Genomic DNA, 17917 nt, shown 5'->3' with positions numbered 1-17917 from the left:
CCCGATCCAGGGATCAAACCCGAGTTTTCGAATTGCGAGCAAACTCTTTACGGTCTGAGCCACCAGGGAAGCCCCTAAAGGGAGACCGGGTGTGAGCAAATATTATTGGCAGCTCCAGAAGGGTTGCAGAGAGCTGTACAAATAAAGCTAAAGAGACAGTCGAGGATTGGGTTTTGTTTTGCTTTTGTTTTTTTTTTTTTTAGGGGAGGAGGATAACACTGAATAAAGCGGGGGGATTGCTTTTAAGTGTATTACTTGCATTAAAAAACAAAAAGAATAAATGGGCAGGGGAGGACACAAATGCAAGAAAGGTAGCTACAAAAGTGGATAAAAGGCCACTCATGGGGGTGGCGGTAGGAGCAAGAGCCAGGTTCCAGACTAAATTTAACTTAGTACAGGGCCGGACAAACCTGTGCTCCGGGAACCCGACACTGTGGTCGGGCGCCAGACCCTCGGGCTGTGCTGGGTCGGCCTCGGGCAGCAACTGGGAGTGGCGCCCAGGTGGGCGTGTGCTTCCACCTGTCCCGGCCCGTTTCTCAAGGCTGACGGAGTCAGGCTTGGACAGCGTAGGCTAGCATTAGAGCTGAGATAAGGGAGAGACGGAGAGAGGGCCGCGAGACCTCCGAGGCTGCTGGCCAAAGCAGGGTATTGAGGGGGCTCAGCGGGAATGCAAGGCACTGGCCCGCGCTTAGATCCCCCGGACCTGTGCTACTCCGCCAGTTGACAAGACGCACCCTCCTCTAGCGTTTCTCAGCCTGGAGCACTCAGCTCTAGTCTCTGCCAGCCGGCGTCAGCCCCGCCTTTCCTCTTTCAGCGGCCGCTCGGACTCCCGCCCCGGCCGCGCACTGTCGGCTCCGGCAACTTCCCCAGCGCCGCCCGACTTCGGTGAGCTGGGGGCGCGCATGGCGGCAGTAGGGCCGCGGACTGGCCCAGGCGCCGGGGCCGAGGCGCTGGCGCTGGCAGCAGAGCTGCAAGGAGAGGCGACCTGCTCCATCTGCCTGGAGCTCTTCCGCGAGCCAGTGTCCGTCGAGTGCGGCCACAGCTTCTGCCGCGCCTGCATCGCACGCTGCTGGGAGCGCCCGGCAACGAGGGCCACCGCCGTGTCCCACACGCTGTCCTTCTCGCTGCCCTGCCCGCAGTGTCGCGAGCCCGCGCGCCCCAGCCAGCTGCGGCCCAACCGGCAGCTGGCCGCGGTGGCCACACTGCTGCGGCGTTTCAGCCTGCCGGCCGGAGCGCCAGGAGAGCGCGGGCCTCCGGAGGCTGTGGCGGCCGGGTGCGCGCAGCACGGCGAACCGCTCAAGCTCTACTGCCAGGACGATGGACGGGCCATTTGCGTGGTGTGCGACCGCGCCCGCGAGCACCGCGCTCACGCCGTGTTGCCGCTGGACGAGGCGGTTCAGGAGGCTAAGGTGAGTGTCGTCCCCACCCATGAAGGTTCTCGGGACCTCCAGTCCCTGTTCTAGTATTCCCGCGCACGCAGGAAGGCCCAGGTGAGCCCCTGCTTTTTTTTGTCCTATCTCATGCTGCCTGGCATTAGCTTCGGGACTCAACGCAGCTCTCCCTCTGTCGCCAGCCTCCCACGCCCTTATCATTTCCTTTGGGGCCCATACTGGACCCACTGCATGATACCCCACAGATATGGCGATTTTCTGTCGGTCCCCGGCTTCTCGTAGTGCCTCCTTCACACTGCCACATCTGCTACCCCTACTATCAACCCTTACCACGGGCATAGCTCTGTTCAGTGTTCTCTCATCTCTTGTGGTCAAGTGAGACGACCTTCCCAGGAGGTTGGGCTAAGGGGGTGAGTGGATCCAGAGTTCAGTAGAGTGCCAAGAGCCGGCTGTGATTCTCCTTGCCTGCTGCCTCCCTTTCCTGCCAACTTGCTGGGGTGTGCACTAGGAGGCCTGCGGCACAGTCCCCGGTCTTTCTTTGCTCTGACTCTGCTCCAGCCCTCCTACCCAGAGGGCTTTCTGATGCTGGTGAGGAGAGCAGAAAAGAGGACTAGGCAGACTGAGCAGCTGGAGTGCTTGGATTTCAGCCTAGATTGTGCACAGATGATCTTGAAGACCGGAGACCCTGAGGTCTTTGGAATCAGCTTGCAGTTGCCCTGTACCCTTAAGTGCAGCCTGTGTAGGCTGCATCCATCCCAACTTCCAGAGGTGGCTTCAATCCTGCCTCCTCCGCCTCAGTGAACAGGGCCTTCACTTTCTTCTGGGTGGTTTCAGGAAGGCCCACGTGGGGGTTTCAAGAATCTTCTCCCCGCAATGTCTTCCTTCTCACCCTCCTGCAGGAGCTTCTGGAGTCCAGGCTGAAGGTCTTGAAGAAGGATTTGGAGGACTATGAGGCCTTTCGTTCCACAGAAGAGAAGGAGAGCAAGGAGCTTCTGGTGAGAATGGCAACCCCCACGTTGGCTCCCCCTCCCCCAACCCCATGCCCCAGGCCGACAACAGAGGGCCACCTACCACTCTGGATTTGAAGTGTGTGCCTGTGGAACAGAGGTGGATTTTAGAAATATCAGTTCAGTTCAGTCGCTCAGTCATGTCCAACTCTTTACGACCCAATGGACTGCAGCACACCAGGCCTCCCTGTGCATCACCGACTTCTGGAGTTTACCCTAACTCGTCTCTGGTGAGTCGGTGATGCCATCCAACCATCTCATCCTCTGCCATCCCTTTCTCCTCCTGCCCTCAATCTTTCCCAGCATCAGGGACTTTTCAAACGAGTCAGCGCTTCACATCAGGTGGCCAAAGTACTGGAGGTTCAGCTTCAACATCAGTCCATCCAATGAACACTCAGGACTGATATCCTGTAGAATGGACTGATTGGATCTCCTTGCAGTCCAAGGGACTCTCAAGAGTCTTCTCCAACACCACAGTTCAAAAGCATCGATTCACTGGTGCTCAGCTTCCTTTATAGTCCAACTCTCACATCCATACATGACTATTGGAAAAACCATAGCCTTGACTAGATGAACCTTTGTTGGCAAAGAAATCAGTTCAGTTCAGTCTCTCAGTCGTGTCTGACACTATGAGACCCAATGAACCGCAGCACACCAGGCCTCCCTGTCCATCACCAACTCCTGGAGTTCACCCAAACTCATGTCCATTGAGTCAGTGATGCCATCCAACCAGCTCATCCTCTGTCATCCCCTTCTCCTGCCCTCAATCTTTCCCAGCATCAGGGGCTTTTCAAATGAGTCAGCTCTTTGCATCAGGTGGCCAAAGTATCGGAAGTTCAGCTTCAACATCAGTCCATCCAATGAACACTCAGGACTGATCTCCTTTAGGATGGACAGGTTGGATCTCCTTGCAATCCAAGGGACTCTCAAGAGTCTTCTACAGCACCACAGTTCAAAAGCATCAATTCTTCAGTGCTCAGCTTTCTTTATAGCCCAACTCTCACATCCATACATGACTACTGGAAAAACCATAGCCTTGACTAGATGGACCTTTGTTGGCAAAGTAATGTCTCTGCTTTTGAATATACTGTCTAGGTTGGTCATAACTTTCCTTCCGGAAAGTAAGCGTCTTTTAATTTCATGGCTGCAATCACCATCTGCAGTGATTTTGGAGCCCCCCAAAATAAAGTCAGCCACTGTTTCCACTGTTTCCCCATCTATTTACCATGAAGTGATGGGACTGGATGCCACGATCTTCGTTTTCAGAATGTTGAGCTTTAAGCCAACTTTTCTACTTTCCTCTTTCACTTTCATCAAGGGGCTCTTTAGTTCTTCTTCACTTTCTGCCATAAGGGTGGTGTCATCTGCATATCTGAGGTTATTGATATTTCTCCCAGCAATCTTGATTCCAGCTTGTGCTTCTTCCAGCCCAGTGTTTCTTATGATGTACTTTGCAAATAAGTTAAATAAGCAGGGTGACAATATACAGCCTCGACCTACTCCTTTTCCTGTTTGAAACCAGTCTGTTGTTCCATGTCCAGTTCTAACTGTTGCTTCCTGACCTGCATACAGATTTATCAAGAGGCAGGTCAGGTGGTCTGGTATCCCCATCCCTTTAAGAATTTTCCACAGTTTGTTGTGATCCACACAATCAAAGGCTTTGGCATAGTTAATAAAGGAGAAACAGTTGTTTTTCTGGAACACTTTTGCTTTTTCGATAATCCAACAGATGTTGAAAATTCAATCCCTGGTTTCTTTGCCTTTTCTAAAACCAGCTTGAACATCGGGAAGTTCACAGTTCACGTATTGTTCAAGCCTGGCTTGGAGAATTTTGAGCATTACTTTACTAGTGTGTGAGATGAGTGCAATTGTGCAGTAGTTTGAGCATTCTTTGGCATTGCCTTTCTTTGGAATTGGAATGAAAATAGCCTTTTTCCAGTCCTGTGGCCACTGCTGAGTTTTCCAAATTTGCTGGCATATTGAGTGCAGCATTTTCACAGCATCATCTTTTAGGATATGAAATATCTCAACTGGAATTCCATCACCTCCACTAGCTTTGTTCATAGTGATGCTTTCTAAGGCCTGCTTGACTTCACCTTCCAGGACGTCTGGCTCTAGGTGAGTGATCACACCATCATGATTATCTGGGTCATAAAGATCTTTTTTGTACAATTCTTCTGTGTATTCTTGCCACCTGTTCTCAATATTGTCTGCTTCTCTTAGGTCCATACCATTTCTGTCTTTTGTTGTGCCCATCTTTGCATGAAATATTCCCTTGATATCTCTAATGTTCTTGAAGAGATCTCTAGTCTTTCCCATTCTATTGTTTTCCTCTATTTCTTTGCACTGATCACTGAGGAAGGCTTTCTTATCTCTCCTTGCTATTCTCTGGAACTCTGCATTCAGATGGGTATATCTTTCCTTTTCTCCTTTGCTGTTTGCTTCTCCTTTTTTCACAGATATTTGTAAGGCCTCATGAGACAGCCATTTTGCTTTTTTGCATTTCTCTTCTTGGAAATATAATGGTATGCATATCATATAGTGTGACCATATAATTTATTATGTAACCAGAGCTTTTGAGAGTAAAAGGGGCAGCTAAAATATTTTCAAACATCTGGCTTAAACTGGAACTGTCCCAGTGAATCAGGAAGTATAGTCCCCCTAATATGACATAACACCTCAGTTAGGGTCTGTGGAGCATCTTGTAATTGAATACATTAACATTCCTGTAGAGAAACATATGAACGGAAAATAAGTAGCCTTCCGTCAGTCTTAGGGTAAGTTTTACCACCAAAGGAGTTATGAAAGAAACTTTTTTTCATTTTTAAATTTTAGATTTTGAAATTGAGGCTAGGAGAGAGGGAGTTGGGGGTGGAGGAGGGGATGGCAGAGCTGTTCCCCACCCAGTAGAGGGCAGAAGGTTTGGGCACTTGGGTTTTCAGCAGCTGACTGTGCCAGCACCCTGGTGCCCAGAGCTTGGGGTGGTATTTTGTCTTCCTTGAAGTGAAACAGGAAAATGAAATGGGGTTCATTTTGTTTAAGGTGGGAAAATGTGGGTCACTGTTATTTTCTATCTCGAAAATTCAGTTCCTGCTTGTTAGCGCAGGACTGTCTAGTTGTGAAGTTGGAAAATGGAGGGAGAGGAATCTGAGGACCCCTCTATCCTTAAAGGGAGGAGAGGTGGGGTGAAGGGAGGCATGTGTACAGATGCCCCAGTGTTCTTTCCTGGTCCTGAACTGCATCGGGTACACTTGCATCCCGTGCACTCCTCAGGCCTTCTCTTCCGAACATTCACTTCCCTCCATAAGCAAGAACTCACCCCTCCACACCTCCACCCTCTCTGCTGGAAAAAGGAATAAATGTGTGGCTCTTTGGCCATTGCTGTACATGTATGACCAGAGGGCCTTCTCCAGCTTGGGCAGCTTCATGGTCTCTGATCCTACATCCCACGGCCTTGCTTAGCACTTTCTACTTTGTCCTACACCCACCCAGCCAACCCCTCTCTGGCCCATGCATTCTTTATAACTGCAAAATACCTGCTTAATGAAACAATTATTGCTGTCTTGAGAACAAAGAGAAAGAACATTTTTATTTGAAAATGCTCTTACTATTTAGAGAAGTGGTTCTCAACTGGTGGCAGTTTGGGGCCCCAGGGAACATTTGGCAACGCCTGGAGATATTTTTGGTTGTCAACACTGGGACAGAGGTGCCACTGGTGTTTACTGGTAGAGGCCAGGGTACTGGTTAAACATCCTGCAAAGCATAGGACAAAGCCCTCCACAACAAATAGTTATCTAGCCTCAAATGTCAATAGCGCCCAGGCTGGAAACCCTGATTTAGAGTATTTTGGCAAATATTGTTATACTTGTGTTATTTCCACTTGTGTTATTGTGTAAGAAGCTTGCACTTTGAGGTCAGACTCCCTGGATTAGAATCCTGACTTCCCGCTTCCTGGTAATTCACCTCTCTATCTTCGTCTCCCCATTTGGAAATTGGGATGAGAGTATATCCATGCCATTGGGTGATTGTCACCACTGAGGGAGCTGATACCTGTAAAGTGCCCCGTGTTGCTGCTGCCTGTTTGCCCAACATCCTGAAGACTAGGCAGCAGTAACCTGAACCCCGGGTCACCTGACTTCAGAACTCACTTACAGTCTGCTCTTCTAGCTACTCTTTCCTCCCATAACATTTTCAGGGAAAAGAAACTTTGACATTTGAGCTTGTCCTGGAGGAATGGGATTCTTCTCACTGGCCACGAGAGGCCCCACTTGAGATATCACACAGAGTCCCTCCCATGTATTTGTGTAAAGAATCAAGAGGATTGGGGCGAGAGTCTGGGTCTAAAAACAGAGGGGGAGAAAATCCCGTGAATAGTAATAATGGAAAGAATAGAATATAAAGCTTGCACACAGCATATTCTCACTTAGGTCTTGTGGATATACTGTTACCTCTGATCACTGGCATTGATTTCACTTTCTTCTTTCTTTGCTGTTGTGTTCATTCGCTAAGTCCCGTCCAACTCTTTTCGACCCCATGGACTGCAGCACAGCAGGCTTCCTTCACCATCTACTAGAGTCTGCCCAAACTCATGTCCATTGAGTCAGTGATGCTATATAACCATCTTATCCTCTGCCACCCCCTTCTCCTTTTGCCTTCAGTTTTCCAATGAATTGGCTCTTCACATCAGGTGGCCGAAGTATTGGAATTTCAGTTTGAGTATCAGTCCTTCCAGTGAATATTCAGGATTAATTTATTTTAGGATTGACAAGTTTTATCTCCTTGCAGTCCAAGGAACTCAAGAATCTTCTCTATCACCACAATTCAAAAGCATCAATTCTTCAGGTCTTAGCCGTCTTTATGTTTCAACTCTCACATCCATTCGTGACTACTGGAAAAACCATAGCTTTGACTAAACGGCAATCACTTTGTCAGCAAAGTGATGTCTCTGCTTTTTACTACACTGTCTAGGTTTGTCATAGCTTTCCTTCCAAGGAGCAAGTGTCTTTTGATTTTATGGCTGGAGTTACCATCTGCAGTGAACTTGGAGCCCAAGAAAATAGAATCTGATTTCCACTTTTTACCCCTCTATTTGCCATGAAGTGATGGGACCGGATGTCATGATCTTCTTTTTTTGAATGTTGAGTTTCAAGCCAGCTTTTTCACTCTCCTCTCTCACCCTCATCAAGAGGCTCTTTAGATCCTCTTCATTTTCTGTCATTAGAGTGGTATCAACTGCATATCTGAATTTGATATTTTTCTCAGCAGTCTTGATTTTAGCTTGTGATTCATCCAGCCCAGTGTTTCAGCTGATGTACTCTGCATAGAAGTTAAGTAAGCAGGGTGACAATATACAGCCTTGATGTACTCCTTTCCCAATTTGGAACCAGTCCATTGTTCCACGTACGGTTCTAACTGTTGATTCTTGACCTGCATATGGATTTCTCATGTGGCAGGAAAGGTGGTCTGGTATTCCCATCTCTTTAAAAGTTTTCCAGAGTTTGTTGTGATCCACACAATATTCAGCCTGGCAGCAACAGAAGCAATGTGGAGGCCGGATGCAGCATCATCCTTGAAGGAAACCAGTTACTTGGTAGCAGATGGATTGCCTTGGACCTCTTCCACCCTGGAAGGGACAGTATTTTATCTTGGCTGAAACTGACACATATTCTGAGTAAGAACTGTCTTTGCTGCCTGTGGAGCCTTAGTCAGCACTACTAAGGGCTTATAAACTGATTCATCAACATGATTTATGATCCTAAATTGGGTGTCTGATTAGAGTGGGAATTTAAATATCAGAAGTGCTTTGAGGGACTTCCCTGGCAGGTCCAGTGCTTAGAATTCCATGCTACAACTGCAAGGGCATGGGTTCAATCCTTACTTAGGGGACTAAGATCCCACATGCCATGTGGCCAAAAACACACACACACACACACAAAAACAAAACAAAAAGCTGTGAAAGCGGAGTTATTTAAAATTTACTTCCAATTTTGCAATTTTGATACTCTGTTAGTAGATGTTTTAACACTGAATATGCTTCTTTAAATGTGAGACCTGACACCATTTCTCCATACCTTGCTTCAGCCTTGCAGCCTAACAATGACTTAGGGTACTATGTTGGCTTGTCCATCTGACAGCCAGTGACACTGCTGGTTCACTTTAAGTTTCTGTGACATTGTTGGTTCACTTTAAGTTTCTATGTCTTAAAACGAATTTTCACCGGCACCCCCAGCTCCACAAAGGTTTTGCTTCAAAGTCACACCTTAAATTTGCCTTGTAAATCATCTATTAAATCATTGCCAAAAATGTCGAACTGAATAGAAGTGAGAAGAGTTCGACAGCGTTATGTTTGAGATCTCACTGTGTGCTATAAAAGGTGCTTTCCAACTCTGCAATTTTAATGTTTTCCAACTTTCCAACTCTAGTAACTTGAAACCATAATGTGTTTGGATTTCCACAGAATAAAGATCATAAATTTGGTCACACGCACAGAAAAGTGGGTTGGCTACTGCAAAATTGCTTTCCTTGTAGTGGCTGGCATGGTTTTATCAGACAGGTTACTAAACAAACATTGAGGAGGCCATTCCTTATAGGATGGTTTACGATAATATTTCTCAGTTCAGTTCAGTTCAGTCGCTCAGTCGTGTCCGACTCTTTGCGACCCCATTAATCGCAGCACGCCAAGCCTCCTTGTCCATCACCAGCTCCTGGAGTTCACTCAGACTCGCGTCCATCGAGTCCGTGATGCCATCCAGCCATCTCATCCTCAGTCGTCCCCTTCTCCTCCTGCCCCCAATCCCTCCCAGCATCAGAGTATTTTCCAATGAGTCAACTCTTCGCATGAGGTGGCCAAAGTACTGGAGTTTCAGCTTTAGCATCATTCCTTCCAAAGAAATCCCAGGGTTGATCTCATTCAGAATGGACTGGTTAATATTTCTAGGAGAGCTGAAACTGTAATTAGGTCTCGGTTTGGTGACATGAGGCTTAGCATAAGTGACTCCATTTAGAGCCTGTTGTCTTGTTTTTAACACAAAGTAAATGTGTTTGGGGACCTCAGCTTAATCTTTACAGTAACTACAGAAGGCACTGATTTATCCCTTCCATTTTTCAAATGAGGAAACTGCAGCCCTGGGTGGTTCTGGAGTGACTTTGAAGTTGTCCTAAGTTGATGGGAGAGCCCAGGTCTAAAGTGACACACGGGCACAACTATGACAGGGGAAGGGAAAGCACATGTTGAGGCTACTGCATGCTCGGAACTGTGATACTTAAACTAGAGTGTGTGCACTGTGGGTATGTATACGTGAGTCTCTGATCCCTGAACACTGAGGGAGATGGACCTTGTCCTGTGAGATGGCACAGAGGCTCCCATCCAAATGGGATGGGATCGATGACCCATCAATGACCACATCCCTTGCCTTCTTCAACTTCACTTCTCCTGAGCCAGAAGCAGATGGCAGCTGAGCAAGAGAAGGTAGGGGCTGAGTTCCAGGCTCTGCGGGCCTTCCTGGTGGAGCAGGAGGGTCGGCTCCTAGGCCGCCTAGAGGAGCTGTCCCGGGAGGTGACACAGAAGCAGAATGAGAACTTGGCCCAGCTTGGGGATGAGATTGCCCAGCTCTCCAAGCTCAGCAGTCAGATCCAGGAGACAACTTGCAAGCCTGATCTTGACTTTCTCCAGGTGAGTCTGGGTTGGCCAGGGGTATGAGATATTAATTTTAAGGCAGGAAGTTTGAATTTATCCCTCCCACTTTTCAAATGAGAAAACAGCAGCGAGAACAGAATTAGTTTAGTAGAAACACACAATCTGGAGCCAAAGGGTATTGAAGAGAAAAGCCCTGATTTTCCTGGTGTTAGCAGTCTAAAAGGATGTGATTTAAATTTTTCTTGACCATGATCCACAATAGTATATCTTACAATGCATTCTATTATATATATATATGTGTGAAAAAAGTCTCAGAAAATAACACCTGTACTACAGGTGATGCACTTTAATGTTTTCTATTCTATCATATGTCCTTCTGAAATAAATAGTCACAATCCACTAACTAACTTCACAAGTCACAAATGGACAAATGGATCAAGAGAGGTCATTTAAGGGAGTTCCCTGGTGGTTAGGACTCATGCTTTCACACAGATCAGGGAAATAAGATCCCACAAGCCATGCAGCGCCACCCCCACAAAAAAGAATGGTTATTTAAAAGGCACTGGTCTAAGAATTTTTTTCACCTTGTTTTGTGGACATGACTGAGCAGCAAACACTTTATGTCCCTGGATATGTTCCAATGTTTCCTGGTTTATAGTCTATGTGAACTTGAATAGAATTTGTATCTTGCTGTTGTGTAAAAGTTGTATAAATCTTAATTATGTTGGATTGGTTCACAGTGCTTTTCAGATCTATTATATCCTTCTACTTATCTGTCTTCATTTTATTAATTTTTGAGAGTCTGATATTGAAACTTCAACTAAAAATCTTATCTACTTAAAAAATAATTGTGATATATAGTGGAACTGTATGTAACTTTGTTCTGTATTTTCCAAGTCTCTGGTAAATGTGTTATCATACTTACATAATTTAAAAAATAAAAAAGAAGAAAAATAATAATCTATGGGGGAAAAAAAGCACTGATCTGAGTGACCAGTTGTTGCATAGGGGCTGTCAGTTGTCTTGAAAGTGTTAGTCACTCAGTGATGTCCAACTCTTTGCAATCCCATGGACTATAGCCAGCCAGGCTCTTCAGTACAGGCAAGAATACTAGAGTGGGTTGCCATTTCCTTCCCCAGGGGATCTTCCCTACCCAGGGATCGAACCCAGGTCTCCGGCATTTTAGGCAGATACTTTACCAGCCTCTAGAGAAGCCCCATCCGTTTTCGTAGGCGATGTTAAAAGCAGAAGCAACGTTGAGTCCTGGCACTTGTCTCCAGTGATGACTCTGTAATGATGGGAGCAGTTGCAGAGGTGTGGGCAGGGTTGAGGGGTCTACCTTGTTGATGAGACATGCAGTGGTCTGCCATATGAGGAAGCTGTTGCCGCATGGGGCCCATGCAAGTAGTGTGTGTGTGGGGTAATGCATCTCTGTATTGCTTATTCCTCTGGAAGCAGGGCAAGGAACCAGTTTTATTTTCTCAAAGATGAATGCTGATTTGGTTTTCTCTCATCTTTCCTTCCAGGAATTCAAAAACACACTAAGCAGGTGAGTGGACCTAATAATACCTGAGGCCTCTCTAAGGTGGCTCTTCTCTTCTACTGTGCTTCCTCTTGTCATTCCCCATCCTGACTTCTCACCTCCTGTTCCCCTCACCAACTTACCTGAGTACCTTCTGAGGCAAACATCTGCCTGCCTGGCCTGGTATTCGGCACAGGGTCAGGCTCTTCTTTTCACCTTTCTTTACCCAGAGGACCTCACTATGCTCTCAAGCCCAGTGGGAGGGGGACAGTGGTGGTGGGCCTTCTTCAGGGTCCTTGTCCTGCAGGTGCAGCAATGTGCCTGCCCCCAAGCCAACCACAGTCTCTTCTGAGATGAAGAATAAAGTCTGGAATGCTTCCCTCAAGACCTTTGTCTTAAAGGGGCTGCTCAAGAAGTTCAAAGGTAGGGGCCTGTGTGGGGGGCTGGGCCTTGCAGGCTTGGTGTTGGTGGTTTAGGGTTCTAAGGATGTGCCTTTCCAGAAGCTGTGTGATAAAACAGGAACTAGTGTGTCTCTCAAAGCCAGATTGGTTCGGGCAGTCAGTGGTGGCCAATTTATTTAGAACCCCCATCCCTACCCCAGGACACAAAGCTTCAACTGAAGACAGATGGAGTCGAGGGTGATTAGGGGCAGAAAGAAGGATGAGGAAGGAGAACTCAGCTCAGCATGGCTCCAGACAAAAGAGGGGGAAGTGGGAGAGGTAGTTAGACTACTGTCCCCTTTCTACCCTTGTGCTTGGCCCGGTACCTGCCTGTCATCTCTAGGTTATCTGGGGAGTGAGTGAGTCAGTGGGGCTTACAAGTCGAGAGATGGTGTCACTGTCATTGCCAGATAGAAATTTTCCATGTCATTCATGCACAACCTGCTCTGTTTCTTCTCTTCAGAGGATCTTCGGGGAGAGCTGGAGAAAGAGGAAAAAGGTACGATGGTTGTTGTGACAGTGAGTACCTGTCATTTGGCAGTGTGGAGATACAGTAACTGTCTCTCTGGGCTATGTGCCTGGTTGCTTCCTTCTGCCCATCTACCTAAGCAACTCTGCCATCAGCTGTCCTTTCTCCCTTATCCTCATAATTATGATTCCTTCAGGTCACAGTGGGGCCCATAGGCCTATAAAGCTATGGGTCATTCCAGAGTAGGAGTGCCCTGCACCTTGGGGTATTTAGATCTGGAAGTGCTTGTCAGTCACCTGGACAAAACTCTCTTCCCTGTTTCTACTCCCAGACAGATGGAGACCTCTTCTGGGGACAGGGGTTGTGTGCTGGGTCAGGGGTCAGACTGAAATCAGGAAGGGAAGCAGTTATTATTCTTGCAGAGTTCTGGGGTGAGTGGGATCTAACCCCAGTGGACTGGGAAAGTGGGGAGGGGAAGGCACATATTCCTGATACTGATGACTAAGCTAAGTCATATCTCACCTAGTAAGCCGAGTCAGACTATGTCCTCCTCTGCTCAAGACTCTGTGACAGCCCTGCCTCTCCCTCTCACTCAGTAAGGGTTGGGGTCCTTGCTCTGGTCTTCAAGGTCTCATGAAATCTAGCCTCACTGCATACTCTTCCCCTGGTTCACTCTGTGCAGTCACACATGAACTTGCTGCTCCTGGAATGCAGCAGGAGCACGCAGCTACCTCAGGGCCTTTGCACTGCACTGGCTGTGCCAGGGCCTGGAACACCCTTCCCCCAGACAGCCACCTATCTGGCTTTCTCATCTCCTTGATGTCTGTGCTCATATGCACATTTTCAGTACGGCCTTTCTTGGCCCGTCTAGTTGAAATTACAGCCTGCTCTCCTGATCCCTTTATCGTTTATTGTCTCTCCTCCTTCTCCCCATAGAAAGGAAGCTGCAGGAAGGCAGGGATATTCCTCTGTGGGATTCACAAGGCCTAGAACAGACCTGGAACATAGTAGTACTTACAGCAAGTGTGCGTATTTTAACTTTTCACTATGGAAGGTTTCAAACATACACTAAAGTAGAGAGAAGAGCATAACAAGTATTATGTACTCATCATACACCTTCTGCTGCTGCTGCTGCTGCTGCTAAGTCGCTTCAGTTGTGTCCAGCTCTGTGCAGCTCCATAGACAGCAGCCCACCAGGCTCCCCTGTCCCTGGGATTCTCCAGGCAAGAACACTGGAGTGGGTTGCCATTGCCTTCTCCATGCATGAAAGTGAAAAGTGAAAGTGGAGTTGCTCAGTCATGTCCGACCTCAGCGACCCCATGGACTGCAGCCTTCCAGGCTCCTCCATCCATGGGATTTTCCAGGCAAGAGTACTGGAGTGGGGTGTCATTGCCTTCTCCGTCATATACCTTCAGCGATTATCAACTCATGACTAGTATTTTTCATAAACATCCCTACCTACTTCTTGCCACTGGATTATTTTGAAGCAAATCATAGATAACTGTGATTTCATATATATCATTTCATATATATCTCAGTGTGCTGTCTCTATAGAGACATTTAAAAAAGCATAAAGAGGAAACCATGGTTATAAATAAAAAATTAATGATTCTTTCCAGTATCTAGTGTCCAAAATTCCCAAATGTCTTTTTGCTATAAAATACAGTTTAATAATACATATATGTTTTAAGTAAAATTTTACATAGTATCACAAAGGTAATACAATATCAAAGAAAACTTTATGGAAAAACTTTTCCATAAATTATGATACAAGTGTTTTAAATTGGATTTATCGATTTGAATTGAGATCCAATCAAGCCCATAAACTGTAGTTGTGTGATTTCAACATATACTTATTTGAGGGGACAGTGGGGCGAGGGGAGCTGCATGAGAAGTCTTCTCTCTGTCTCCCCACCTCCCCTAAACCACCCATCCCCCGCAGTGGAGCTGACCTTGGACCCCGACTCGGCCAACCCCCGCCTCATCCTCTCTTTGGATCTTAAGAGTGTGCGCCTTGGACAACAAGCCCAGGACCTACCCAGCCACCCGCGCCGCTTCGACACCAACACACGAGTTCTGGCTTCCTGCGGTTTCTCTTCTGGGAGGCACCACTGGGAAGTGGAAGTGGGCTCCAAGGACGGCTGGGCCTTCGGCGTGGCCCGTGAGAGCGTGCGCCGCAAGGGTCTCACGCCCTTCACTCCGGAGGAGGGCGTCTGGGCGCTGCAGCTCAACAACGGGCAGTACTGGGCGGTGACCAGCCCTGAACGGACGCCCCTCAGCTGTGGGCACCTGTCCCGCGTGCGGGTCGCCCTGGACCTGGAGGTGGGGGCTGTGTCCTTCTACGCTGCAGAGGACATGCGCCACATCTATACCTTCCGCGTCAACTTCCAAGAGCGCGTGTTCCCTCTTTTCTCTGTCTGCTCCACCGGCACCTACTTAAGAATCTGGCCTTGAGAGTCATTGCCCGGCCTCCCAGAGGGAGTAAACCAGTCAAGGGTGAACTCCTCCCAATCCTGGCTGCCCATGGGAAGGGTTGTTGCCCTCGGATGGAATCTCCTGGACACTTTGGGTCTGTCTTTCTGACTGTTGCCCCAGGCTACCTTAGAGGGGTTTCTGCAGACCACAACATCAAAGACATGAGATTGGACTACTGAGGAAAACGGCTCTAAGGTTAATTGAGCAGGGGAATATATGGCCTCGGACTCTCCCTTCTGCCTCTTGCCTGTTGTCCTGGTGACGATTTGGCATGGACTGTAAGGAGGTGGAGGTGGATGAGAGGAGCCCAGCTCCATCAGATGTGCTTCCTATCACTACCCCAATTCAGCAGGACCTCTAGTTCCATGGAATAAAACCAAGCTCTGGCTGTGCAAGGGGGCAGCTTCATCCCAGACCACTCAGCTTCATGATCCGTTCTGCTTTGCCTTCTTGTCAGCTGCCAGCTTTGCCTTCAGAATCTGGATCTGGCTAGCTTGCCAAAGTCCTCTACTCAGGGAGGAGCATGGTATTCCCAGCCTAAAGGAGAGTCTAGGCCAGAACTGGAAAGAGACCCTTGATATGTACAATAGGAATAGCCCAGGATAACAGCCTATTGGCATTGCTGTCACTCAACACAGCTTAGCCTGATGAGATTATATGTATATCCTTGGCCACAATGACAGTCCCACATTCTCACATTTGCCTAAATCCTTTCCAAGTGCCAAAGTACAATCTCCCTTGGGTAAGGAGACCAAAGATTATGGAATTTTGAAACTCAAGGCAGCACTTATAATTTTACAGAAGCAATTAACTCCAGCATGGAAATGTGCAGGGCACAGACATACCCCTGACAGACAGTTCCTGGAGCTTCGCAAATGTATGCCAATGGCAGAAGACCCTGGTTTCAAGGTCTGCTCAGTCTGTACCCTGGCCTGTGTTATTCCCTTGGCTAATTGTTCCCCAGCTTCTGTATGGCTGCATTTCTGGGAGGGTGGAGGTGGGCTGTTCACTGCTTAGTATGCTCCTGGAAAAGGAGATGGAAATACAGACTGTGAGCTCATTTGTATGGTGCCTTGGCCAATTCTTAACTCCCCCAGTTTGAATGCAAGAGCAGTTGTGAGCAAAGTTTCTGCCAGACTAGGTTGGCATGTGTGTCTATGTGTGTGAGGAACATGTGTATGTGTGTATCTGTCTTAGATCTCAGGAATGGGGTGCAGATATAAATTTTATAGAGGGCATTTATAAGTATGCATATAGGGATTAGGTACGGACAGACCTAGGTCAGTATGGTCACACACTATTATTGTTTTGTTGTTGTAAAATATTAATATTAGCCACCCCATATTTAGGTGAAGGTCAAAGGTTTCCTTCCCCCATTACCTAGCTACCTAGCTAGATGAAAGCCAGTCTCAGACCTAATTCTGTCCTGCACATATTGTTGGCATGCAGGGACAGTGACAATTAAATAGTCTGACTTACAAGTATATTGGAGTTTCCATGCTCTGTCCCTGAGATGCTTCAAGCACACTTTGCATACAAGGGACTGCAGGAGAGATGTTTTGGTCAGGCCAGCATGACACTGTTCTAGAGGTAGACCCGGTGGACATAACACCAGACAATCAGAATCCAGTGTCCTATAGGCTGGGGACAGTGTCATTTAAGAGTCCAGCCTACAGCATCACCCCAAAGGGTAAATCCTATGTTGTATAGCTCTAGAACACTGTACCCAGTCCATGTATTTGAATACACTGATTTCTACAAGGGAAATCACCAAGCCCTCATGTATGGCTGTATGGCTTGTATGGCTTTTTGATTGAGTGTCACAATTACCCTTTCTATCCTCTAATAACTGTGCTGAAGTATGGCAACACATTATGGATCACAGAAGGTAGGGTGACTGGTGGAGGTGCCCGTAAGATCAGGTCTGGGCACTGACCTGTAGGATCTGGCTGTCTGTGTGTCTATTTTCAGCTTTTATGTTTGTGAATATGACTATATGTCTATCAGAGTTTGTAGAATAACTAGATAGATATATACATATCTGAAGACGTAACAACAGTACATAACAATCACACGTGGTTGGTAAGAGAGATGTTCTCTCTTGGTCTCCAGGGTGGTGCAATGACTTAGGATGTCACAATGTTGGTGTGAGTATGCCTGTGTATACATTTTACTCTTCCATCCTGTGACCGTTGTAAGCTCTCTGAGATGTCTGGACCTCTGAAAGCAATGACTGGCCTAATTTGGTTTCCTTCTGACACCACCTGTTCATTGGTCCTGGATCCTTGAGAGCTACTTTGATATGAGAACCCACATCCTTGACACCAGACCCTCACACTAGTCCTCAGCATCCAGACAGGAGGGCACCTAGGGAACTTCCTTGGGCCTGGCTACCCAGTGATCAAAGTCATCTGGCCTTGAAGGCACCAAAGAACAGATTGGGCCATCAGACCAAGTTCCACCAACTAGCAGACACACTTTCTGACCATTTCCGGGCTAGGGTTCCTGTCCCTTACCCGGGCTTTCAACCTCTGCCCTTTGCTCCGTGGGTCGTTTGGGGGGCCCTGATGGACCCAGATCTCCCAAAGTCCAAGACAGCCTTCTGCTGCTGCTGCTGCTAAGTCGCTTCAGTCGTGTCCGACTCTGTGCGACCCCATAGACAGCAGCCCACCAGGCTCCCCCGTCCCTGGGATTCTCTAGGCATGAACATTGGAATGGGTTGCCATTTCCTTCTCCAATGCATGAAAGTGAAAAGCGAAAGTGAAGTGGCTCAGTCGTGTCTGACTCTTCGCGATCCCATGGACTGCAGCCTACCAGGCTCCTCCATCCATGGGATTTTCCAGGCAAGAGTTGCTTTTCCCTAATTTGCTTTAAGTTGCGATAGACAGGAGAACCCACATCCTTGACACCAGACCCTCACACTGGTCCTCAGCATCCAGACGGGAAGGCACCTAGGAAACTTCCTTGGGCCTGGATA

General features: G+C 47.6%; 1 protein-coding gene across 2 annotated transcripts; it reads left to right on the top strand.

Moving 5' to 3' along the window:
- Positions 1-563: 563 nt before the first annotated feature.
- Positions 564-16000, top strand: TRIM7 (tripartite motif containing 7). 2 transcript variants are annotated; one of them, XM_012178352.5, is made up of 8 exons: positions 564-1409; positions 2291-2386; positions 9840-10070; positions 11561-11583; positions 11864-11979; positions 12460-12495; positions 13402-13490; positions 14408-14521. In XM_012178352.5, the coding sequence occupies exons 1-8, from the start codon at positions 903-905 to the stop codon at positions 14414-14416; spliced, it is 1107 nt and encodes a 368-aa protein (XP_012033742.3). In that variant the 5' UTR covers positions 564-902; the 3' UTR covers positions 14417-14521. The 2 variants fall into 2 exon arrangements, with proteins under 2 accessions (XP_012033742.3, XP_004008785.3); XM_004008736.6 differs by lacking the exon at positions 13402-13490 and having other exon boundaries at positions 14408-16000.
- The last annotated feature ends 1917 nt before the right edge of the window (positions 16001-17917 follow it).

The sequence above is a fragment of the Ovis aries genome, chromosome 5 (genome assembly GCF_016772045.2).
Source record: "Ovis aries strain OAR_USU_Benz2616 breed Rambouillet chromosome 5, ARS-UI_Ramb_v3.0, whole genome shotgun sequence".
Classification (NCBI taxonomy): domain Eukaryota; kingdom Metazoa; phylum Chordata; class Mammalia; order Artiodactyla; family Bovidae; genus Ovis; species Ovis aries.
The sequence above is the reverse complement of the archived record's forward strand: the minus strand, read 5'-3'. Positions and strand labels throughout refer to the sequence as shown.

Coding starts and splice junctions, on each gene's coding strand:
- TRIM7 (XM_004008736.6), top strand. CDS start 903: ATGGCGGCAGTAGGGCCGCGGACTGGCCCAGGCGCCGGGGCCGAGGCG. Junction 2,387..9,839: donor AGGAGAGCAAGGAGCTTCTG/GTGAGAATGGCA, acceptor CTCCTGAGCCAG/AAGCAGATGGCAGCTGAGCA. Junction 11,584..11,863: donor TTCAAAAACACACTAAGCAG/GTGAGTGGACCT, acceptor CTTGTCCTGCAG/GTGCAGCAATGTGCCTGCCC.